Raw genomic sequence first — 26,328 nt, 5'->3', positions numbered from 1 at the left:
CTAGAATCGATAAAGCTGGCCCATTACCAAATTATCCCTGATACTACCCAGCGTTTGCCTTCAAGGCAGGTTTTCCTTTTAACGCTAGATTTAGCGCTTTCTGAGAATTTTCTTCTGGTACGAAAAATTTAGCGATTCACGCTGTCTATAGCTAATGAATTATCACTTTTTTAATCAATTGGCTCCAAATCTAGAACGTTATCAATAGTCAATAATGATAACTAAATAGTTCATAGAATTTAAGTTGTAAATTCATATTTCAATTAATAAATTATAGCTATCGTGTTGCAGAATTGCAACGTTGCGCCTTCATAGATACAAGGAATGCTATTTTCTAGTAATTTCTGTTCCCTTCACTGTCGGAAATTTCTGTTAGCAAGAAAAATACCTATACTACTGAAGAAACTGTTGAAAACTTTCACTAATAAGAATGGAAAACTGAGAAATATAAATCAAAGTAAACCAATAATATCTTTGACTTTGGAATGGAGGGGGAAGATGATATGGACATTCCCGAATTTAGCAACAAAACAGTAGTAAGTACATCAAGACACTTAACATCATTTATTTGTCAGTCATCATGTTTTTAATCTTATCTGATAATTTAGATGTACAGTAGCAAAAATAATAATAATAATTTACTTTGTCAGGTATTCCAAAAGTATCTAGCGCTTTGTCGTCGCGTACTTAGAGTTTTATGGAAATTAAATTGGCAACTCTGTTCGCTTGCTTCCCTTGGTCCGGTGGCAACTGTCCTCTGTCAAAGAAGTCAAGAGAATCTGGCTGCTAGTCGGTTTTCCGTTGATTGTCAGTTCACTTCAGTTGTCTCCAAGCAAAATGGTGTCTGCCGTGCTTTTGTTGGCCGAGGGTGCCGAGGAAATGGAAGCTGTCATCACTATTGACACACTGAGGAGAGGCGGAGTAAGTTGACCTTCAGCTGTGTTACCTCGGGGAAATAAAAACCGGGTTGCGGAATCTACTCAAGTACCGGAGTAACAAGATTGTTGTCAGGCTCGTGCATAAGTTGTAAATTATACCTTATGGTGTAAGGAATGTCCTTTTTGGGGTAGTAGATATAAATTGCATTTACTTTAGGGATGAGCACCTAAATGTAAGCTTGCCGGTACCTCAGGACTTTGTCAAAGCAAGCCAAGTTTGGTAGCCACACAAGCAAAACAGTTTATTGTATTTGCCCAAGAACTATTTTTTCCGATAGTTTTGTCGCCATTTTTGGATAATTTTGGTCTGGTTAACATTGAAACCCGAGTTTTTGTTGTTTTTCTACTACTTTGGACCCTTCCCTGACCGCACAGAATTGAACACTAGCATTCATAGGGTAGTCCTAAGCTGTTGTGTTTCCGAGAAAAAATCCAGACAAAAATTGGTAAAATAGAGTCATATTACACCGGAGATACCTCTTATTTTAAACTTGCCAAGGGCATTTAGTCCTACTGTGGTTAAAATTCCCCCCCCCCTTACCTAAAGCTAGGCTACTCATGGGCCTACAGATAGCCTAGGTAGCTTACACTGAAGTAGTTCCAGTTATTTTAAATTATAAATTCCTCAGCGTTGAGAGTGTAATCATTTGAGAAGATGGTGACAAAACTTTAAAGGGTAATTCTACATATAAGCTTTGCGCCTGTTTTTACCTTGGAAACTGGATTTTTCTATAGTTTTAGGGCTTCTGATACTGGCGATACATTTGTTTGTTGTTGGCCAAATGGAATGTCCCTTTGCCGTGTTTAGTACTGGCCCAGGGGGCGGGGGCGGTACCCATAAGTTAACAAGTTACTGTATTGCACTTGCTGGACGGGATATGAACTGTTTGAAACAGATGTACCTGTGATTTGTCTCGTGAAGATCGCGTATGGAAACCCCCTGTTGGATGGACTTCAGGGGTTAATTACAGGTTAATTACATTCGTGCGACAAAAATTTAAGGTAAATCCATAATTAGCAACCAAAAAACTGTAGAAAAAGTCAGGTTAGAAGGAAATCGCTGCCGTGGAGCTACTACTAAGATCTATCCTTTAAAGTCTCAGATTTCTTGTAGCCTACCACAAAATTTAATCTATTGTACCAGCCTAGGTCCCAGTACAGGTGGATGTAGGTGTAGAGGCCTAAATAGTTTGGCCTGACCAAGCTACCTAAGGCACATTTGAGTTTGGTGACTTAGAATCTGTTCTTCTATAGGCCTAGGTGAAGTAACAAGATGTGAAAGTGATATATCACTTCAGCAATAAGTATAGCCTAGCTTTTGTAGAGGAGGGTAGCAGCTGTGGTAGTCTGATTACCCTTGGAAACAGCAGCTTTAAGTATACCACTACTACCATCACCACCTTAACCCAAAATGTATGTTATAGACTGACCCTGAAAACTTTTTAACCATTTTCTCTGTGTAGATGATTAAATGGTAGGCTAGGCTAATTTAGTATGCATGACATCCCAGGAAAAGGATTTTCTATAGAGATGGCAGGTTTTATCTTCAAAACAGCATCTGAAGCTTCAAGGCCTGGTACTTTTATTATGTAAAGAAACTGAGGAAAAGCTGATCGCAATTTTTTTTAAGATCTTATCAAATATGCTGTTGAACAACTAAGAAGTACAATTGAAAGTATTTTTTTTATAGTCAGTTTTACATTTGATGTTACTGAGTTTTCATTAAAGTACCAGGACCAGTACATGAACGCTCAACCAGTAACGCACCCTAGCACTTAATTTTTAAGTGGTGCTATAGGAATGCTGTGCAAGTGTGACAGTTGTTTTTTACTTGGCATGTGCTCTGAAACTTTGTAAGCTACACTATACTACCATTTAATGAAGCTTATGGAAACATGATACTTGGTTTTGTAGAAACAGTTTTTCAGCATTTCATTTGTCAATTTGTTATGAGGCACTAATAAAAATTGATGACACTAATTATCAAGCAACATTGTAAGGAGAGTTTTAAGCAGTAGCTTGTTTGTTTTTTCCTGTTTTCAGACTTCAGGGATTTTTGGGGGGGTGTGTAGCAGTTTTGTAACGGCTCCTCACGTGAACAAGTCACTTTGGGCACAGTTCAGCTGGATTCAAATTAGTATCCTATAATTGAAGATAATGTTTAATAATGTGGTTACATTTCAAAGCCTTTGTTTTTTGGTAAAATGGGCATCATTCATTCTGTACAACACTGCAGAACTGAGCATATACTTTGTGCCTGGTGTTATTTACGAGACCGTTTGGGCTCCAGTGAAGGAAAGTAGCCAGAAACAAGATTTTTTTCATTCTAGACTTGAAAACATCAGGGTTTTTTTTATTCCTGACAGTGATGTCATCAGTTACTAACAAATCACGACACACTTTTCTACATAATCGTCTAAGAAAAAAACAGCATTTTACCTGAGGGCCATAAGGCTAGAGGTTGAATAGTTGAGCAACTGGCTCTCTCCCTTCTTCTTTCTCTGTGGGACAGCAGTCAGGCAGATTCCATGTTGAACAGACCATGGCAACAGGTAGATGTGACAATTGGGCATCAGATGTAGAGCTTCTGCTGACGGTACAACTCTCTTTGATGAGTTACGGTGGCGGTAGTTAAACTGTTATCTGAACCTATCAGTTGCCTTCCGACCTATGCTAGCCTTCTTTAGGGAAACATTTGGTTCTCTAAAAATCCCAGAGTGAGAGTTCAGATACACCTTACTCTGTTTCAGTCTTGCATCCTAATGCCAGGAGGTTGCAGGAGTCATTGCTCTGCTCACAATGTTACCAGGATCATTTCATTTTGGGATGTAGATTTAATATGCCAGTCAATAGAGACACTCTTCCCTCCAAAGGAGTGAGTCACCTACATGAAAGGTGATGGTTCACAAAATTCTTTAAATAATTTGTATTTTTACCAGGTAAAATATTAAACATTTTAATGTGGTGGTTATTCATGAATCATTGCTGATTTTCTCTTACTGTATGTACAGCTTTCTGAATGAAAACATCTTCCAGTGTTGTGGTTTATCAATTTAGAAAGAAATAGAAATCTTACATTTTCCAGAATTAGTATATTTACACAAGTATTACTAGTAATTTTATGACAAGTTTTTCATGCATCACAATTCCTCAAAGGAAAGTGTTAGTATGTGTCAACTAAAACCATACCTGCTCAACTTTCAGATAACAGTGACAGTTGCTGGTGTAGGTGGTGATGGACCCATGAAATGTAGCAGGGATGTCTATGTTAAACCAGACATGTCCCTTACAGCTGCAGTTGCCAAAGGCCCATATGATGCTGTTGTTATTCCTGGTGGAATGCAAGGATCTGAAAATGTTGCTGCGGTAAGTGTAGCAGAGTTAATATTTTTAATTTGAATTATCTGTATGTTTCAATTTTGTGTTTCAGCTATCAGTCATTAGCATCTGTTGCATGCAGTAAGTGTGAAAGCTTTCCGTTCACCAACTTTTCTTGTTATAAATATCGATTTTATGAGTGTCAGGGAAGAAAATGTCTTTGTACAATGGAAGTGGTCTTATTTTTACAACTGCTCTTTGTTTAGGGTTAAGTAAACTTATGTAAAGTTTAACAATTTTATATGATTTTCTCAAAAGTTGTAAAGCAAAACTGAAATTTTACTTTACAAAATTTTAGTACACTAACATCAGTTTGCTCCTTGATCTATTCCCAAGTCCATTTTTGATAACCAACAATTGTGCAGGTATAATTACACTTGACACAAATGGGGATTAAATGAAGATTCTGGCTGGGTGCTATTCATGATAACAATGTGCATTTTGGCATTTGTAATGTTTAGTGAGAAGTGTGTGAAATATAGAACTGTGTACTGATTAGCCAGCAGATTTCCAAGGTGGGCAAGAGACATAGACACATTGAATTAGTCCACCTCATCATCTTGATTACTATGCTTGTTTAGAGACTGTCCGTTTCCAGTTAGTATTCTTCAGCAGTAGCTCTTTATATGGTTTTACCTTGATGGTGACCCTGCCTTCCAGGAGGGCAAGAGTATACAACAAGGCTTAAGCAAGGGTGCCCCTGTGTATGTATTCACACCAAGATTGACCTTCCCAAGATAAGATAATTATATGACAAGCCTCAGGCATAGAGTCAGAATGATGACAACAAGAACATTGTATCACAGACAGTCGGCGTTCAGTTCAGCCAAGATTTTATTCTCATCCTCGAAATTGGACCACCTTATCAAGCACTTATTCAAAGTCTTGGAAGTTCTCAGCTTTCTCAACTGGGCAGTAGGAGCTCTTGTTCATAAATTGAAGGATTGCCCTCATATCCCGTAAGACTTTTCTTTGGATTTTTGGGGAGTCATCTGTTGCCTAGATAAGGGTATTAGAGACCGCTCATTTGAATTATCTTCGCTATTTGCGATGGGAATCCTTAAGAAAAGGGAGCTTTTGTGTTCCTACACTTGATAAAAAACACCTTTTCCCTCAAGCAACTGTGCTGCAGATTGCTTCTGATCTGCAGAAGTCTACGCAGGACCTCCTCGCACAATCAGCGAGACAACCTAGAGTGTCTCCGGCCTTCTCCTCCAGGACAGTTTCTCCTGTTCAACCCCAGCCCTTTCAGGGTAGAGGCAGACAAAGAGGCTTCCCCAAACTTCATGGAAATGCCCGTTTCACCCCCAGAGCAATCAAGAGGTCCTCCAACAAATCACCCACACGTAAGTGAAGATCTAGTCCTCCGCACACCTGTGGGGGCAAGACTCTTCCACTTTTGGGAGCATTGGGAAGCGAGAGGAATGGAGAGTTGGATTGTTCAAGTACTGAGAGAAGGCTGTTCAATCCCATTTCTGAAGAAACCTCCCTTAAGCAACAAGCCTGTATTATTGTCAAACTTCGAGAAGTTTTCAGCCCTCTCCCTAGAAGTGACAGCTCTCCTTGAAAAAGAAGCAGTCGAACTAGTTGAGGATACCTCCTCTCCAGGGTTCTACAATCGGTTGTTTGTAGTCCCCAAAGCCTCGGGGGGCTGGAGGCCAGTTCTGGATGTAAGTCCCCAGAACTTGTACGTGCAGAAAACAAAATTCAAGATTGAGATGTCCCAGTCCGCCCCTGTATCCATTCATCTGGAAGATTGGATGGTCTCGATAGACATGAAAGATGCCTACTTCCATGACCCAATTCATTGGGACTCGAAGTTTTGAAGGTTTGTGTTCGAGCACAAAGTGTACCAGTTCAGAGCCCTTTGCTTCGGTCTGTTGAGGGCCCCACAGGTATTCATGCGTGTTCTAGCCCTATTGGCGAAATGGTTACATCTAATGGGGGTCAACATTTCGTTGTATCTCAACAATTGGCTTATTTGCTCCCTGTCAAAGGAAAAATGTGTGGAGGACCTTCACAAGACCCTTCTTCTCCCCTAGGATTTGGGCCTCTTGATAAATTTCTCAAAATCTCAACTGACTCCTCAGGAGATAGCTTATTTGGGGATGAGGATAAACTCTCGGAGTTTTCGGGTTTTTCCTTTCCCCCCAAAGGATAAACCCTGCCTTCAGAAGACAAACAAATTTCTCGGCCATCAGTCCTGTTCTGCGAACAGTTGGATGAGCATGTTGGGGACTCTCGTCCATAGAGCAGTTCATGTCCCTGGGAAGGCTACACATGAGAAACTTAGTTCTTTCTGAAAATCGACTGGAACAGAAAGAAAACACCTGGATTCTTTCGTTTTTCTGATAACGAGGGAAATAAGAGGATCTTGCTTGGTGGAATTTGAAAGACAAGCTCTCTCAAGGGAAGTCACTCCTCCCTCTGAACCCCGATCTAGTGTTTTATTCAGACGCATCAGACCTAGGTTGGGGCACCCTCCTGGGAGACAAAGAAGTTTCAGGCCTGTGGACTTCAGAACAGAGGAAGTGGCACATCAGTGTGAAAGAATTGACGGCACTTCACTGGGGATTGCAAGTGTTTGCATCGGAGGTGTCCGGGAAGACAGTGTCCGTCCACTCGGACAACACCAAGGCTCTGTCTTATATCAGAAAATAAGGGGGAACTCGTTCTTTTTCCCTTTGCCAAGCAGCAAGAGCCCTGCTCATTTGGGCAGATCAGAATCAAACCCATATCCTCACCAGATTTATTCAGGGAAAATTCAGCGTATTAGTAGACGAACTCCACTGTCAAAAACAAGTTCTCCCCACAGGGTGGACTCTCAACCCTCTCATTTGCATAGAGTTGTGGAAACTGTGGGGAAGGCCAGTTCTAGATCTGTTTGCGATAGCAAAGAACCATCGTTTCCCCCCATATTGTTTGCCAGCACTAGATCCACAAGCTTGGGCAACGGACGCAATGCTTTTAGATTGGTCAGACATGGACCTTTATGCCTTCCGTCCATTCAAGATGGTGAGAGAACTATTAAACAAGTTCCGGAATCATCAGAATGTAAAGATGACGTTAGTAGCCCCATTCTGGCCAGCCCGGGAATGGCTCCTGGACTTGCTGGAACTTCTCATGGATTTTCCAAGGCTATTGCCTCAAAAACCCAGTCTACTCAGACAACCACATTTCAGAAGGTTCCATCAAGGACTTGTCCACTCTGGCTCTAACCACATCCAGACTATCTACAGATTGGCTCAAGTGAAAGGATTTTCAAAGACAGTTGCAGACACTATTGCTTGTTGTAGACAACATTCCTCAAGTAAAGTTTACCAAGCCAAGTGGACAGTCTTCTGTAACTGGTGCAGGAGAAACAACATCTCGTCTTCTAAGACATCTGTAGCAGAAATAGGTGATTTCATACTATATTTGAAGTCTACCAGGAGCCTTTGTACCTCAACCAATAAAGGCTGCAGAGCAATGTTGAGCTCTGTATTTAGGCATAGGGGTTTAGATCTCTCCACTAATAGGATCTTTCTGATTTCATCAAGTTGTTCGACATGACCAAACAGAAAGGAGATAAGCTAGTAGCCTGGAATTTAGACGTAGTACTGAAGTGGCTGTTGCAACCACGTTTTGAACCTATGCAATCTATCTCCTTGAGGGACCTTACTAGGAAGACTCTGTTCCTAGTAGCGTTGGCGACTGCCAATAGAGTAAGTGAGCTTCAAGCTTTTGATAAAAAGATTGGATTCTCTCAAGATAATGCAATTTGCTCATTTACCTTAGGATTCTTAGCTAAGAGTGAGTCCCCTGCCAGTCCCTGGCCTTGCTCATTCATTATTAAAATTTAATAGATATTCTAGGTCCAGAGGATGTAGAGAGAACTCTTTGCCCCGTAAGGGCATTGAAATACTATTTACTGAGAACAGAAAAGATCCGTGGGCCATTGAGCAACCTTTGGTGCTCAGTAAAGGATCCTTCTTGCCCTCTTTCGAAAAATGCCTTGGCATTTTTTATAAGGATCTAATTCTAGAGGTGGACTCGCAAATTGACGAGGATACGTTGCCCTTAGTGAAAGTTAAAGCAAGTGAGGTGAGGGCAGTTGCCACGTCCCTGGCTTTTAGGCATATTTTGTCTATTTCCTCTATTATACAAACAATGTTTTGGAAATGCAAATTGGTGTTTGCAGCTCATTATTTGCGTGACATTGAAACTATGAAAATTGTAGTACCTTGGGTCCTATTTCGATTGCTGGTATGGTGTTGGGAGAAGAGTGTAGGAAGTCTTCCTTGATCTTTCCTGTTTTTTCGCCTTGATTCATGGTGTCGAGTTGTAGGGGAGCCTGACGGTACTTAGTATTTGGAGTGCTCACCAGTTTTTCTTTTATCCGTAAATGGTTGGTTAATGGTATGCTGTAATGTTTGGCTATAGGCAGTTGTGTTTTTTATTCTCTTGTTTTGTTTTTTGGTACTGTGCCCAAGGCAGGGGCAACTTTGTTATTCTTTGTGTGCAGTCGGACACTCCTTTGCAACAAAGGAATCCCGCTAATGAAGCAGGTGACTCCTGGCTACACCACCATGCTGCTGTGCGTTAAGATGAGCACCATCCAGAGGCAGTACTTTCCTGTAGAAGCTCTCTTAGCAGGTAAGGAACCAGCAAGCATTTTAACAAATGCCAGCAATTCTTCTATTTCTTTTACATTACTAATCTTGATGTATTAGGATAGATACTTCATGCGTCCCACATCCTATATTGTGGGATTCAGCTATGTAATTACTTGGTAAGTAGCTTATATAAAAATGACAATTTTATCATAAAATAGTTTATATACTCGTATACTGTACTTACCAAGTAATTACATGATCAAAGCCCTCCCTCCTCCCCTCGCATGTATGGAAGGCATAAACATATTGAGTTTAATTGAATTGAATTGAATATAGAATTTAGGCCAATGGCCAAGCACTGGGGCCTATGAGGTCATTCAGTGCTGAAACGGAAATTGACAGTAAAAGGTTTGAAAGGTGTAACAGGAGGAAAACCTCAAAGCAGTTGCACTATGAATCAGTTGTTAGGAGAGGGTGGAAAGTAAGATGGAAGAGATTATGAAAGGAGGTACAGTAAAAGGAATGAAAGGGCTTGCAGCTAGGGGCTGAAGGCATGCTGCAAAGAAAGAACCTTAAGTAATGCCTACAGTGCACTGCATGAGGTGCACTGATGGCACTAACCCCCTACAGGGATAAACATATCGAGATCATCTGCTAAGCTGGTTCCTCTCCTCCCCTGAAAGTGGGCGGTGTCACTCGCCTAGCCAAAACAAAAGTAGCGTTACCGCGAACTTCAAAATTCTAGCTGCCAGTAATAGAAACTAATAGCTATGTAATTATTTGGTAAGTACATATAAAACTTTATTTTATTATAAAAATGCCATTTTTAGATCCCTGGCTATAGATTAAGCTGAGAAGTCATTAGTGTCAAGAATACAGTCGCCCAATTCATTAAGGCAGCTATTTTACTAAAGCATGGCACCAAACAAAATGGTCGCAAGAGTTTTTCTTTTGTACTTTTACTTGGTCTGTTATTTCAGTATTTAAAATTACAGTAATTGGAAATTTAGTATCTCTGACACCCAGTTTTATATATATCATTGTATGTGCAGTTCACATTCCAATACAACACATTAGTGTATGAAAAAATTTTCAGTATAAGAGTGATACAGTATATAGAAGAGACATTCCTGAGGTATACTGTATTTGAAAGATTTTTGTCTGAGTAGTGAGGAAATATTTGTGACAATAAGTAGAATTTGTGTTTGAAAAGCATTTTGTTATTGGGAACAGTTTTTTAATGAAATAAAGGATTTTGACAAAGGAAAAATCTATTTCTGGGGAGGGGCCCGTGTCACCTGGTGAAATAATCCATTCAGGACTTATTTCTAGGTAATTCTGTTGCTAGATACCAGAGAAAAGCTAAATGTAAAGCTGGGGTTACTACTCCCAGAGCGAGCTCCAAGAAATGGAGTCGTATATGGTAAAGGGTGAGATTGTCACAATCACGGGACCCTGCCCTATAAAGATTCCCAATGTCAAAAGTCCCAACGAGAGGTGCCGATACAAGCCCATGCACTACTCATGGACTGTACACAAGGCAACACTAGTCGCATTCCATGTTAGCACCCACCCCACTAGAATGATGTTTACCATGGGAGGGAGAGAATGAAAAACAGGGGTGGGTCACCGGGTGACACGGGCCCCTCCCAGAAATAGATTTTTCCTTTGTCAAAATCCTTTTTCTGGATCGGGACCCGTGTCAGCCGGTGAAATAATAACAGAGAAATAAATATCATTCTTATGCTATTAAAGACTTTAAATAGAGACGTTGAAAACTAGGGAGAATTCCACCCTGAACATTAGTAAGGTCCTCGAAATTCATGTAATGAAAATAATGTAAGTGGCCACCGTCTAAGATCATGAGCTTTGGAATTGAACCTGAATAGGCTTGTATTAAGAAAATACTTGCTGCCTAATAGCAGACACAATCAGTACCCCCCCCCCCCTTTTCAAATAAAGAGAGGACCTGACCAAATTGCAGAGGTCCTGTCTAAAAAAGCCTGTAAGGAGAAAACTGGGCACAGAGACAGACCTTGTGAAAGGGGAGTACTTCCCAAGGTGACCACCGAAAATGAGGACCTTCAACTGTAGATAGAAAGTTAGGGTGAGGAATTCGCAACACTACCCCTGATGTGGGGAAACCAAAATGGTTGGTTCCGCTAGACAGGGCAGACAGTACAGGAAAACCAGCACTAGAAGCTAAGCTGATTAAAAATTTGGGTCTTCCCCAACAAGGAAAGGTAAGAACAAGATGATTGTTGGTTACTGAAGCTAACTCCGATACATTACTCAAAGACCAGGAAACCGAATGTGGACGGAGTACTGGTCTCAGACGAACACAGACCCTAGGGTTGAAAGTTAAGGGCCTGTGAGTCTGGTTCCAACAAAACACTTTCCTCGGGACCAATGCGGCTGCATCATTACTGAAGCTTCAAAAACTATGTGAAGAGTGCTAGTTACTTAACTGCAGAATCATACTGCAGTAGAGTAGGATCCCTTGACTGATTTTAGGAAAACAGTAATAACAGGACCAATATCAGTTTCCTCCTAAACTGTAAAATTCACAAAGACCACAAAGCCAGGGCACCAGAACTTTGAGGAGGCTGACGCAGGCTGAGTTTATACCAGGCGTGGCAGCTTGATAGCTTGTGGCTGAATTGGGTTGCAAACAGACCTACTTCTAGGTCCAGGAAAAGATCACAAGACTACCTGAATGACGCTTCGTCTAAGGACTATTACGACACCAGGGGGGAGGCCCTGGATAGGGAAAATGTAGTGACCTTTTGGACTCCTACGAGAAGGGTGGCAGACAGAGGCACTTGTGTCTGTTGGTTATGGAGAAGAATGAACCATAACCTGAATGATGCAACTCGAGTTCGAACCCACTTGTTTACGCAGCGCACTATTGCTGCTTTGTTCAGAACCAGCGTAAAATGAATCCTCTTGGGAGGAAGAAGTTTCCCAAGGACAGGAAGACTGCCACAGCCCTCCAAAGCATTGAAATGAAACTGCTAGAACATGACCGACTAAGTTCCATGTACTTCATGGGGCCAAAACTATCCACCCCACCCGCCCAGAGAGGTGACGGTGTGGAATATTGAGGCCGGAGGGGAAAGCTGGAGAGGAACTGACTTCGATAAGCTCTTGACAGTTGTTCAAGGCCGGAGGCCATTATTCAAATAGGAGGAATCAGGGAGACACGTCCCTGACTCCGCCATACCCCGGTTAAAAACTCCAGCTTTGACTTCAGAAGGAGAACCGTCACTGAAGCAAACTGGAGAGAGCCCAAGACCTTTTCTTGGGCACGGCGAGAGGTATGCTTGTGTTGATGAAATGTTTGGTTGCCCTTGCTATCTCTTTCCGCTTCCACTGGATTCACAACTACTGAAGGCTACCCTCCAGAATCAGTTGGGATTCCTTCCTGTGTACTTAGAAGCCCAGAGACTCTAGAAAACCGATTATAATGACCGGCACCCTCAGGCAATTCCCGACGCTGGGTGCCCAAATGAGCCAGGCAACTAGATATGCGGCTAGCATAACCTTCTAATACCAGAGCTGTTGAGCTACGGTATTGTTCAAACTGGCAAATATTCTGGGGGCTGCACTGAGGAGGGCATGAACCTGAAGGGGTACGCCTGCTCCCCAAGTCTGAATCCCAAGAAGGGATAGAACCTTCCTGCAACTAAGATGTGAAAGGAAGCGCCGGAAAGGTCTATAGAGGTGGTTACGGCTCCACGGAGCAGTAGGATCCGAACCTACAAGACTGTAAGCAACCGAGACTTGCGCATTGAATGAGGAAAATAAACAGGACACGCCGGAAAAATTTTCCAGTGGAAGGGAACTTCCTGGCAGACTGAAAAAGCCTGACAGGCCATTCACAAAGTCCTCCAGATCCCGGCCGGTAACTGACCGAACCTGATTGGGGAGGGGACAACAGTCCAGCTCCACCCCGGGCCTTGATAACTATACTCTGGGCCCAGGACTGAAGTTCCAGTGGCCCCGAAAATGGTACAGCCTCCCACCCACGTGAGAAATACTACTGGGAGGAGGCTTGATTGCCTCCCTGAAGCGTATGCCTTCCCAATTTCTCGGAGAGGAGCAGGATGCTTCCCTGCTCCTATGATAACCCGAGGTTCAGTGCCTCTGGTAGAATATCTAGTGAAAATTCCTTCCTTGGGTTTTCGTATGAAGCAAAGAAAACTCCGGCGGAGGCACATGGGGGAGGCAGAGACACACGGGGGAGTTACAAGGGGCTGATGTGTTGGCTGAACCCGCACACATCAAGGTGGAGGCTGGGAGTGAGTGTCCAGGGGCAGGAACCTGAAGAGCCTGCACCACCGCCTGAGCAGGGGGGCGCATGAACTACATGAACTTTTTGCCGGACTTGGGATAGGGCCCGGCAAGATCAGATTGTTTCCGCTCGTAAGGTAGACACCCACGAGAACGGAGGCTCTGATTAACATTAGTAGCCCCGGACAGACCGTAACAACGCCCACCTGGGGAAAAGATTAATTCTCCAGATGAAACTGTTCATAAGACTTTTCGGCTCAAGGCGGAACGTGGCTGGCGAAAAATGTGTTTTCAGCTGTCCATCCGGACTGATGAAATAAAGCGGGACCTGCAGAAAACCTGACAAGAGAGATTTTATCAGGACTGGAAACAATGAACCGCCATTATATACCACAGACATTGTTTCTGTTAAAGTCAAAGAGTTCCAGGACCTGGCAAGCCTGTCTTTACACCCTGTTTCAGCTTCCGAATTGACTCCGAAGCTTAGGAGCTGTACGCTGAATAAATTAGAAGCGCAGTCCGGGGTTAGAAGATTCATTGTGAACGTATCTGTGATATGTCTCCCGGAAATGCGTCAGCGGTTGATTTTCGAAACAAGCCTGTTGATAAGAGGGGCTACATTCGGAGCACAAGGGGTAGGAAGCAGGTCTCTCAAAGAGAGCACGGTAAGACCCCATAGCTGGCGTGAACTTGGAATCCTCCGCCTGCCACTCCGTTAGAATTCACAACGGAGACGATGTGCCCAGCCCCTAGGGAAGATGAGGGCTCCCTTAGGGATCTTGCCAGACAGATACCATGCTCCTTCTGCCAGTCTGGTAAAACCCAGATAAGGGGATACCAGGCCGGAAGGGAAGAAATGCAATTCCACCAACCTCCGTGTGCCCACACCCTCGATAGGAGGGTGCCTACATGCTGGGAAGCATAAAGGGTTAGGCGCCAAAGGTTCCCCAGACCGAAGGGGAAAAGAGGTGGAGGTGTCCGGAACGATAGAATTCCGGAACGGAGCAGGATTTTACAGGTGATCCATTGATAATGAGTCCTGAGATTAATCTCTTTGGGATTTAAGCTCCTGGGAAAGGGAAGGCACGGACCATGAGGTAGATAGATAGTTAGATAGTTTGATAGGTTGTCAATGACCCTCATATCGAGCTCCTTATAAGGAGACCCGTAAAAGAGTCTGCAACAAAGGAAGGAGGGGGTAACCGCCTTGCTTTGCTTGGGCCGTGTCCCTTTCCAGAAGACGAGGCCTAACTCGTAGACGGCACCGGACTAGAGATCCGAGACGTCCTCGAGGGGGCCCCGGAGCGGGTCTTCTTGGGTTAAAAAGAGTCTTTCTTGACTGATTTCACCTCAGGGACGGTAGACCAGGAACCGTCGAAAAGGGATGAGGAGCTAACGAATCCCCTAAAGGAAAAGTTTGCCTCACTTAATTTCGAGCTAAGCGGAAAAGGTTTGCCTCACTTATTCCCGCACCTACTTATCGCTCCGGGACGATGTTCACAGGCTCGAGAACGAGACTGAAGGCCGCAACGTCTTCAGAAAACTCTCCGTAAACAGTTAATTTATTTTAAGAGGACCGGGTCAACTCTTGGACTTCGGTAAACAAAGGGGCAGCAACTTCTTCAGCAACTGACATTGAGAACTGGGCGCCAAGGAAAGGAACATTACAAATGTCCACCGAAAGGACATAGGAATTTCCCGACTCTACGTTTCGCCCGAAGCTGCTGACCCCGGACTAGAGGGTGTGAAGCGAAGAGTTACGAGACTTGCGGCCGGCCTCCAGGAGGGGGAAAATTAGGACCCCAAACACTGGAGGAGCAACTATTAATAAGTCATATGAGACGGAGTTTGGCGAAGGAAAACCGATAGGTGTATATGAAACCTACCGATTCATCAATCTCGCCGAGACGGAGTTTGGCGGAGGGAAATCGATAGGTGTATATGAAACCTACCGATTCACCGAGAATCTCGCCCGGAGAGAGCCCAAACACCGAAAGAGCGACTATTAATAAGCCATATGAGGCGGAGTTTGACGGAGGTAAAACCGACAGGTGTATATGAAACCTACGGATTCATCAGGTAGCCTGCTCGGAGAGACCATAGCGTACAACGCAACCTGCCGGGTGCCAAACGACTAATAATAAGCCATATGAGGCGGCGTTTGGCGGAGATAAAACCGACAGGCGTAAATAAAACCTACGGATTCATCAAGTAGCCTGCTCGGAGAAAGCATAGCGTACTTCACAACCTTCCGAGCCAAAAATAAGCCATATGAGGCGGAGTTTGACGGAGATAAAACCGACAGGTGCATATAAAACCCACGGGCTCATCAAATAGTCTGCTCGGGGAGAGCATAGCGTACTTCACAACCTTCCGCGCCAAACTATAAATTCTCCAACACAGACTGCGCACCGGAATGGGAACTATAGACTCCGTGACCGCTGGCTTGTTGCAGGATAGCGGAGCATTCCTGCACTCGACAAAACCAGCTGAAAACGTATGAGAAATGGGCATGCTGGAACGGATGCCGGAGCAGAGAACCGTAGCAGCGACCCAGCCTAGTCAGACCAGGAAAACCCCTGGAGAAAACCGAAGAGAAAACCGGGCTAACAGGACAAATCTCATAGACACAAAAACAGAGCCAACGGAACATTCCAGAGCGACCATGTTTTAATAATATGTGACGGATACAAACATAGTGGGAAGGTTATGAACTGTTCGGAAGTGGGCGCACTCAGAGCCAAGAGAGGAAAACCCCCGGAGGAGGATATCCTGAACGAAGTGATAGCGGTGGGGGGAATAAACGCCGACCGCTAAACACTATAACCGCCGGAGCAGTAAGCAAGGAGAGCGCCCAACAAGATAATGAAACACCAAACAGGTAGTAGCAAAATGGAGGGGGAACGCCGAAAGTAAACAAAACAGAAGACAGTTAGGTGGAAAACGCTAACTGGCCTTGTATAAGATCCCAACAGTGAGGTGCGAACATGTAGGAAGCACCACGAAGGGAAACAGTCGACGTAAAAGGAAGGGGAGGGAAGGATAGGCCAGGAGGTTGGTAACCCAAAGTAGCGACCAGGGGTGGGACAGCACTCCCCGGGCGCCCAGAGATCCTCATAGATCCCCTCGCTATGTGAGCTGTGTTGCACGACAAGAGCGAGAGAAAAGGAGAGGAAGGGCAAAAACCTCTACGGCCAGGAGAGCAAAGAAAGGTAAAAGGAGTGTGAACAGGAGTGGGGAGAGCACTCCCGGTCACCTCCAGGCCCAGGAGGGGTGCCAACCGATAAGATCAGACACACCGAGGGACAACCAATCAATGCAGAGGGAGGGGATGTAGGCTACAGCACAAAACAAGGATAAATTGCTCTCAAGCCTTGGAAAGTTAACAAACCTTGAAAACGAACCAAGGGGAGAGAGAGCAAAGGGTAAAAGGGGGAGAAGGGGATTCCCGATACAACAAAATAATATATATAGTCGGTAAAAGGAGTGTGAACAGGAGTGGGGAGAGCACTCCCGGTCACCTTTGGTAAGCAACCCAAAGAAGGAATGAACTAGGATAGGCTACGCAGGTAAACCCTCGCTATTCCAGCTTAACCTATTAGGAACATTAGCCTAAGTGAAAAGCCGAAACAGGGAGAGGGTGGACGTAGGCAATTCATCCAAGCCAAAACCAAACAAAGGGAAGCACCAGACAAAACACATATGTACAGAACGAGATCACAGACATGAAACTCATACGTACAGATCGAGATCGCCCCTCCCTTAACGATTTTTCCCCGAAGGGAAAAAGTGCTATAGCCAACCCCTAGGCTAACCTAACTGAGGCGATGCAAAGGAAGGAAGCCTAGGAGAGGGATAAAGGCTAACTAATAACCCAAATAATGCATAATTAAACAAAAATTTTTTATAAGGTACATGTAGGAGGATAGGCAGGCCCAACATGACATGAACGTGAAGGGAAATGGCTGACCTCCAATTAAATGAAAGTACCCAAAATAATCAACAAAATTCAAAAGCATCCGAGCACAAGGTCAAAACTTAAATGTACCAATGAAAATCATGTTCCCACAAGCTTAGAGAAGTGAGAGTCTAAAATAAGGCAAAATAAAGCCAAAATAATAAGTGAATAGGCCCGAGGGGGAACCACGTAGCCTAAACAGCAAGACAGCACTTGACCAGCAAGGGAACACAAAATTCACAAAATAAACAAAATTGTAAAAACAAAGTAAAAAACCGTAACAGTACCAATGAAAATAAGATTCCCAAAAGCTAAGAGAAGTGAGGGACAAAATTAAGGCATAATGAAGCCATGAAAATAAGCGAATGGGCCCGAGGGGGTAGCTCGTAGCCTAAACGCTAAACATCACTTCTCGTAGTAAAGGGGTACAGAACAAACATAAAATTAATCAAACCCACTAAAGTTAGGAATCATTAATTGGGAATATATCCCAAACAAAAAAGTATACAAATAAATAACACAAAACAAACATGCCGACCCAAGACCAAGAGAGGTCATGAGACGTCGTGAGAGGAGATCGAGACGGGCGTTATAAATCCCTTTAATTATTAAACTAAAGGAAAATAAGGAGCCTCAATCGCCTAAAAAACAATAAAACACTGGTACTCAAGTTGTTGAAGAAGAACCTTGCGAGGATGCCATAAAAAAAGCCAAAAAGAGCACAAAATAAGGAGCACAACGAAATTACGTGAACGAAATCGCGTGCTAAAATGGAATGCGACTAGTGTTGCCTTGTGTACAGTCCGCGAGTAGTGCACGGGCTTGTATCGGCACCTCTCTCGTTGGGACTTTTGACATGGGGAATCTTTATAGGGCAGGGTCCTGTGATTGTGACAATCTCACCCTTTACCATATACGACTCCATTTCTTGGAGCTCGCTCTGGAGGTAGTAACCCCAGCTTTACATTTAGCTTTTCTCTGGTATCTAGCAACGGAATTACCTAGAAATAAGTGCTGAATGGATTATTTCACCGGCTGACACGGGTCCCCGATCCAGAAATATTGTAGTACAAATTTAGATCTTAAAGATTTGAACAAAAAGTATTTCATGTAATATTTTCTTCAGAGTGACGAAGCAAAGGCGCTCTTGATGGAGCAAGAGAAGGCTGGCAGAGTGATTGCAGCTATTTGTGCAGGTAAGTGTTAAATTTTCATGTTTGACATGAGAATTCTCAATTATTATATGGCTGTAATTGTTATACCTTATCCAGTAGCTTTGTCATGAGGTTTTAGATTAAATTGTGAAGTTAACCTGTGCTTTTGAATGGTTCTGGCAAGTGGCAAGTTTAACTCTTGAGAACAACTTAATTTTGTACAAAATTATCTTGAATTCAAAGTTTGACACCCATGAGTCCTTAGTAAATTTACTGTGTAGTGAGTTTATTTGAACTTGTAGATTTTCAGGACCTAACTAGCTAGGGTAACTGAACTAGTTTATGTAGCTTGTTATATTATGCTACCTCATCATTTGCCACTATTTCTGGCCCAGTGGCAGGTGATGACTATGAATACATGGAAGGATCAAGGAAAATATGTTATTTAGATCCTGATAACAAAGGTATCATTGGCATTTTAATTAGTTGTTTAATAAATATAGCTGTTGTAAACAGCATTAGTTTGCAGTATCAAATTTTCCTGTGAATTAAGGTCAGTGAAAATTTATGGGTTTAATGTGGAGTTTTTATAAAGGTTAAAATTTTGGAGGGAATGGAAATGTAATGTCAATTATAGATTGTAGTTTTGTTAGATATTAGTATCATTTCATGCAGCTCATAAGGAATTTAGAAGTACTAGATTATTATATTTCATGAAGTTTAATATTTTGTCATTTTACAGGACTTGTTTTCCATGTTAAATTTGTATTTTGTTTTTATTCAGCACCTGCAATTTGCCTCCCAGCACATGGAGTTGGAGAGGGAAAGAAAGTGACTTGCTATCCATCTTTGGAAAAGAAATTTCCTCCTGGAAAGTACACATTCCAACCAGACAAGGTGGTGATTGATGGTAAGTAGCATATCTTATTTCTAGTTCTATTATCTGAAACCTTTCAAGAGTTGCACATGGTCACAATACAGTATTGTCATTTTAGCAATGATTCAAGATTTAAAAAATGGCACAGTTGCTGTCATTTGCCATGAAACTGGGATTGAAATTCAGGTTGTATGTCATCAGTTTTTCTCCTCAGAGTTGAGAATACAGTTTTTTTGAGCCAGCTTTCCTTCAAAATACTTCCGTATACAGGAATTGCAAAGTGTGTTTCAGATGCAGTGTTTATCATCATTCTGTATGTATTACATTGTAGCTAAATATTTTTTTGGTTGTTGGTATAGGAGTTTTGTTATTTGTGGTTGCAGAAAAATTATGCGAATATTTCTCAGCACTAGGAATCTCTCAGTTTCAGAATATTTTTGACAGTCAAATTACTTTGGATATAGCCATGACTAACAAGGAGCTGTACAGTGCCAAGTTCACACTAAAAAACTCAGAGATACTCAGAGATGCTTCTTCAGATTGGTACTGCTCCAGGTGAAGACTCTTTCTATTAGGATATTAAAACACTTTCCTGGAAGTGCCAAAGAATTTTTATTAAAGATCAACATTGCAATCTGGAAAACATTCAGCCTCAGAATTGGAAGGCAGCTTTGTCTATCAGCAAACCAAATATAAGGCTTTTCAAATTGTTTTTGTACTTTGAAGAGGAAAATTATTGACTTGAGCTTTGCCAAGCAGTCATAGTTTGTATTTTTCGTAGCATTAAGACATACAACACTAGTAGAGGATTTGTCATTAACTTTTCTAAATAGGTGCTAGTCTGTAGTAAGTTCATTAAAGTATGAGTTTGGAATAACATTTTTAGACAAAGTTATCTCACTTTGTAGTATCTTATTTTGATACTGTTTCAGCATCAAAGTTGTTGACAACTTGGCTCAATACTGGATTGCACATAACTATACCCATATATGCTAATAATTACAGGACTAATGTGATCAGAAATAGATTTTAGACAATGGATATAAATGTGCTGCATGTTGAACAATTGTCCTCAAGTTCACTCGGAGAAAAGTGGAAATCTCATTCCTATTATAAAAAGATACAGAATTTCAGCATGAAAGTAATGAATTTTATGGACAACTTTTCAACAAGAAATCACAATGGCCACTGAAATTAAGTGCTGCTTAAATCTTTTAAAGGTACCATTGGTTTTAGCATAGGAGACTGAAGTACCATTGGTTTTAGCATGGGAGACAAGAAGTCTCTACTTGGAATTGGAAGTCATTGTTGCTGTCATGGTGGTCTTGCCTCCAAGATAACTTGATCAATATTTCCAGAACTTTCTTTATCTTCATTATCATTGAGAGAGTCCTCTGATGGGAGCACATCTAGATATGATATTATATCAGTCAGAGCAGAGTCACTTCCATGCAGACATCATGATAAGAAAACAATGAAAATGAAATCTAGGGAACAGAGGTATTGGAATTAACGCTATCACGAGTAAAGGCCAGAAATGGTCACTGAACAAGCTAGATTCAGTCTCTGAACGAAGTTAGATGTCATAGTATCTACCTGTCAAAGCCACCAAATTGTTCACATCCTGTAATTTGTTAATTAGGAGGATTTGGGGTGTAAACTTACATGGAAATGTAGGATGTTTAATTAGAGAGCCGATAGAAAATGATGCTTAGTCCCACAGAAGGAATCTTAACTGTTTCGAGAGGAATACGAACCTATGCTTTCATAGATGAACGCAGCACCATGACATGCTATGGCTGTCGGCTAACATGAAACAGACAAATGCCTATCAGGCATATTAACCTTTCACTTGAGATGTGGGTAGCTCATTCATTTTGCTCTTAGCCATATGGCTAGTTGGTTGCCTTTTGAATTTTCGTGATGTGTAGTTGAGAGTGTGTGTGTGTGTGTCACGTTTCTTTGCATGACCCAACCAAAGGAGCGACATCCTTCGTCTGAACATGTGTGCTCCTTGTGGCCCACCACACCATGTGTGTTTATGGCTATGATGGAGGATACAAAACCAGATTATTATTTTTGTAGAGGTAAAGTCAGTCAAGCCCGTGAGTTAATTTATGTCCCTGATTGCAGTAGAACTGCATTCTTCGTGTTTCATGTCAGGGACGTGAGTGCATAAGAGAAGTCACGTATGAAGTGTGTGTCGGTTGGCTTTCTCCCCAGGAGTGCACAAGAGAAGCCACATATGAAGAGTGTCGGTTGGCTTTCTCCCCAGTGGTCCCTCTAGGAGAAACATCATTGGAAGAAGGGTAATATGCCAAGAGAGCATACCCAGAGCCATCCACCCTGTCCTCCTGGACTTCCCACATCTCCTAGGCCTCCCCCAGGAGCAACTTGTATGGTAGCAGCTTCACCTATGCCCATGGCAGATGAAGGTCTTAAGAGCTTCCTAGGAAGGTCATGAACATCTGATTGAAAGGCTGAGTCCCCTTTCAGCAGGTGGTTTTCGGAAGGCCCCAATCACCATCTTCCAACATGTGGAAAACAATGCCCCTCCACAAACATCAGGTCTGTTTTCCGGTTCAAATGAGGTAGGCCCCCAAGAGGAAGCTGTGAGCAGATTCTGCTGGGCCCTCTCCTCACCTTAGTACCAGGGGCTGAGAATGATGCTAGTGGCGCCCCTGTGACCGCAGGTTGAGTAGTACATGGATCTACCCCATTTCCTAATAGATGCCCCAAGGCAGATCTCTGAAGCCCCCAACCTACTTGTTCAGGAACACAAAGGGAGGTACTATCAAGCACAAGGCTTCCTCTGGCTTCACAGCTGAAGGCTATCCAGCAACTTATGTAACAGAGCAGCTTTTCAGAATGGGTCAGCTAAAGCAATTGCCGATACATGACGACCCTCATCTGTGGGTGTCTACCAGGGAAAATGGACAGTCTTTTGCAGTTGGTGCCATGAAAAGGTCTACCATCCACTCAAGAGCTCTGTAAGTGAAGTGGGGAACTTCCTACTGTACCACTGGAAGGAGAAGAGCCTCTTGTCCCAGCAGTGAAAGGGTGGAGAGCAGCCCTAGCCCACGTTTCAAGGGCTAGGGGTATAGACATGTCAAATGCCTGGGAACTGTTCACCACCATCAAGCACTACAAGAAGAGATGCCCTCTGAAAGACTTGAGGATTCCTGAGTGAGATATAACCAAGGTACTAGCCTTCCTGAGATAGGGACCTAATGTGGAAGACCGTCTTCCTCCTTGCCTTAGCATCAGGGAAAAGGTTTGGAGAACTACAGGCTCTGTCGTACGAGTCTCACACAGAAGGCTGGCGCCTTGTCTCATTGAAATATACCTCTGACTTCGTGGCCAAGTCTCAGAACCCTGCAGTCCCTGATTTAAATACTTTGTATGGGGAGACAAGAGAGAGAGAGTTCTATTCCCTGTCAGGGCCTTGAGACAATATTTGGAAAGGATTTCTCCTCGCCAATTGGCTTCCGGAAGAATTTTCATAAGCACCGATCAGGAGAAAAGGGAGATCTTCAAGGATAGCACCTCCTGGTTATGTGAAGTAACTCAGGGTATACTCTGAAAGACAGGTGGGAGTACTGCCCTCAGCCAGGATCAAGGCCCACATCATCAGAGGTATAGGCCCATTGATGGTGTACAAAAAGAACCAGTTTGTTTTAGCCTCTTCTCCTCCCATCATGTTTCTGGTCTCTCCCAAGCATGAAGATGGTCAAACTGCTAATGGCTTGATTAAAAAATGGATGATCTACCCTAATCTCCAGACAAAGGTTAATATGCCTGATGGGCATTTGCTGTTTTTAACTCGGTAGATAGCCTCAGCACATCATGGTACTGACTACCCTATCTATGAAAGCGTAGGTTCGTATCCCAGGAAAAATACAAATTACTTTGAATTTGGTATATCTTTTAGGAGTCTTTGTAAAAATTATTTATAAATTTTTGTTTGCAGGTCAACTTGTAACATCCCAGGGACCAGGAACAGCATTTGACTTTGCCCTTGCTTTGGTGGAGAAGCTTGTATCTGCTGAGAAACGCAATACAGTTGCCAGTGGATTGCTTCTTTAAGAGAAAAATTATTAGTTTTGTTCATGTGATATTGTGCAGTACAGTATTTCCATTCATTAATTAGTTATTATATGATGTACTGTACTTGCTTGTGGTCAGTAAACCAAAACTAAAATTATCTTCTGTACCTGCTTCAAGATTGATGTGTTCCTTTAGAAAAACAAGCTTCCTTATATAATTCTTTAAGGATAACCATGGATGTGTAACAGCTACAATTACCCTCTTGATGGTAAATGTGATACATTTGTACTGTCTTAGGATATAATATTCTTATAACTTTGCATATTAATTGTTGGCTAGGTAAAGAGAGCAAACCTCTAAATAATTGCATTACTTTTCTAGTTAGCCTGATGAATGATATTTCACTTTTATTATGGAAATTGAATGTCCATTATTAAACATCAAAGCTTTCTATATTGATTAGCAACAAATAACCTTTGGTAAGCAATTTGATTAAATGGATGCATGATAAAATTAACTGTGACAACAGCCAACATATCTGTCAAGACTGAATAAATCAAGAATCCTTTTTGTTTGTTTTGATTACAAGTTAAGCCAGAAAGCAGTTGCATACATCAATTTGAGTAAGTAAGAAATGTTTCAAGTCAAAATGACAGGTCAAAATAAATTTAAAATGTCACTACAAAATCAGATCCTTTTATATAGGATTATTCCTCAATGCAAGCTGGAAATAGTTAATTGTTTCTGATGTTCACTATATTCTCTGTAAGCCTGAATTTCAAGTCAATGGCCCCCGTGGGCTTGTTCCATACGAATAAGGTTCATTCTCTTGAATAATAATGTTATAAAGTAGGTAGGTGAATGGAAGAAACTTCCACTCCCCTACAGATAAGGTAGCACAAATCGGAGGCAGCTAGTATCTGGGTCAATCACTGAGAAGTTTAGATGATAGCTTTACAACAACAACCCCCAAGAAAAGGGAGAGTGGAGGGAGTCACACCTTATAAGACAAAACCCTAAGAAAGAACTTACAATTGTGTAGCAGACCTGCATCATGGCTGATTGGGTACATGACCAGCCTGACTGGTGCCGAGCAGAGGTGCTTTAGACAATATGCATTTAGTGTGAGGAGCTTACGTGCCTACACAACCTGTTGAACACCAAATATTCCAAGCACTTGTGGGCAATGTTCCCATGGTAACAGGAGATGAAGGTAAGACTGGTACCACCATACGCATGCCCTTATTACATGTAACACATAAGTTTCTCCGAAATTAGAGACATGGCAATGTCCCTGGCTTTGTGAGCTCTCACTAGGAGTAGATGACTGTCCTCATTGCAGGGCAAACTGTATGGCTATTATTAAACTTAAAAAGAAGGAACCAAAAAATTCTCAAATCTTCTCAGAAATTGATGGGTTCTGCGTTTTATCCACAAACTCTCATGAACAAGAACGTGATGGATCGCCAGCCCTTTGAGTACCAACCAAGATGTGAAGCCAAGTCTTGGAGAGATGCAACCAAAAAACTTTCTAAACTGGTCAGAAACTGACAGATTTCATAAACTCATGAACAATGAGAACACGAGGGATCTTGATCTGAGTCTCTTCAAGGGTTCTACGCTACCTGAATTAGTCTGCAAAGGATATGTCGCATCCTACTTCAAAAGTCAAAGCTCCTGAAGTGAGGAAGACTAAGTTCCTATGACCCTTGACAAACAGTCCACTTCCCAGATATGTTAATTTAGACTACCTTAAAATATGTGACTCATGGGGAAGAGTAGTCAATGAGAGAGACCTAGTGAAAAAGGCTTGGTGAATCAGACTGACAGAAGGAAAAGGAAAAGATGTCCATGTTATCCCAGGGGGCTATTGGATGACACCCTTCACGGCAGCCGAAGGCTCTAGAACAGAGAAGCAAAACACTAGGACTTTTCCTGTATAACTGTACAGAGGTCCCCCAAAGCATGTCAATCCACAGGCTGACACTTCAGCATAAAAGGGACTAGCCTGTATCCGCTGGCATGTCACTGGCAGAAAAAAAAAAAGAGATGGCTTGTTAGCTGGAGAGCAGGGAACCTTCTGAACTGCAGATCACTGTTAACCTGATCGATGAAAACAAGCAAGCAACAACCACAGTAGTCAAAATGATTGTCTCACCCCTGGAGTACACCGTAGAGAACACTCGGAAGGAAAATATTGGTTGCTTCCCAGAGATCATTAAGTTGACTGGTCTCTTGAAATAACTGTTCCAACTGTGCCTGAAGGGGTTGTGAAGGTTAAGAACCTCTGTTCCTAACTTATTCCCAAAAGCATAAGTTGCATCCTCTCCCAAAACAGAAGTTGAGCACCCAACTCATCCACCTGCAGGTAACTCCAAATAAGCCAACATTGTTACCAGTTTCAATGACTGTTTTCATAGGAACAAATATCTGTAGCTATAAATACAAATAAATAAACAACGAAATCCACAGAGCAGCCATTAGTTAACTGTAAAACTGAATAAGTAAAATGAACACCTAGTGTCATAGGCTGTAGAAAGCCATGATACAGAGACTTAACTATGCAAGGATATATGATTACTGCCTTTAGAAGAATTACCTTATACGACACAGCAGCCACCAAAAATAGCAAAAATAAAGTTATCATTGTATTAAAATTTTCCTGTGAGTGCTTGCCATCTTCTCTCAAATCCAAGTAGAATGTCTGCATTATCACTCAGAGTTTGATGATGGTCAACTAGTGAAGTTCCAGCACTAAAGCCTCAACATTATTATTGGGCCATTGTCATACATATTCTACAGCTAGATGTCCTCAAGACCAAAGCTCTTCAGCATTTTCTAGCTGCACCACATTTTCACTGTGCTTGTCAGGTATTTCTTCAGCATGCACATTTACATAAGACTTGAATATACTCATGCAGTTGAGACTTGTTACAATTATCGTGGTATTCAAACAAACCTGAAAAAGACCCAAGCAAATTTTAACAGTTAAAGACTTGCATTCGTTCATACAGTCTTGGAACCTCTACCCTAGTTAGGTTCACAAAAAAAATTACTTGATTCAATATCCACCTCAAAGATTATATTT

The 26,328-nt window shown here is 42.3% G+C and overlaps 2 protein-coding genes across 2 annotated transcripts in view; one reads left to right on the top strand and one right to left on the bottom strand.

The window, feature by feature from the left end:
* The first annotated feature begins 22 nt into the window (after positions 1-22).
* Positions 23-23,808, top strand: LOC136845999 (Parkinson disease protein 7 homolog). The gene is made up of 6 exons (XM_067116582.1): positions 23-536; positions 651-921; positions 4,143-4,304; positions 18,289-18,358; positions 19,101-19,226; positions 23,164-23,808. Exons 2-6 carry the CDS (start codon positions 838-840, stop codon positions 23,277-23,279), a joined length of 558 nt encoding a protein of 185 aa, XP_066972683.1. The 5' UTR covers positions 23-536; positions 651-837; the 3' UTR covers positions 23,280-23,808.
* The window catches only part of LOC136845998 (oxidoreductase NAD-binding domain-containing protein 1-like), a 23,426-nt gene continuing 16,884 nt past the window's right edge, over positions 19,787-26,328 (bottom strand). The window contains exon 7 of the mRNA XM_067116579.1: positions 19,787-26,199. The gene's annotated coding sequence lies outside the window, so the exon portion shown is untranslated. The remainder of the gene's footprint in view (positions 26,200-26,328) is intronic.

This window comes from Macrobrachium rosenbergii, chromosome 14, assembly GCF_040412425.1.
Source record: "Macrobrachium rosenbergii isolate ZJJX-2024 chromosome 14, ASM4041242v1, whole genome shotgun sequence".
Lineage (NCBI taxonomy): Eukaryota > Metazoa > Arthropoda > Malacostraca > Decapoda > Palaemonidae > Macrobrachium > Macrobrachium rosenbergii.
This window is presented reverse-complemented; position numbering and strand designations above follow the sequence as displayed.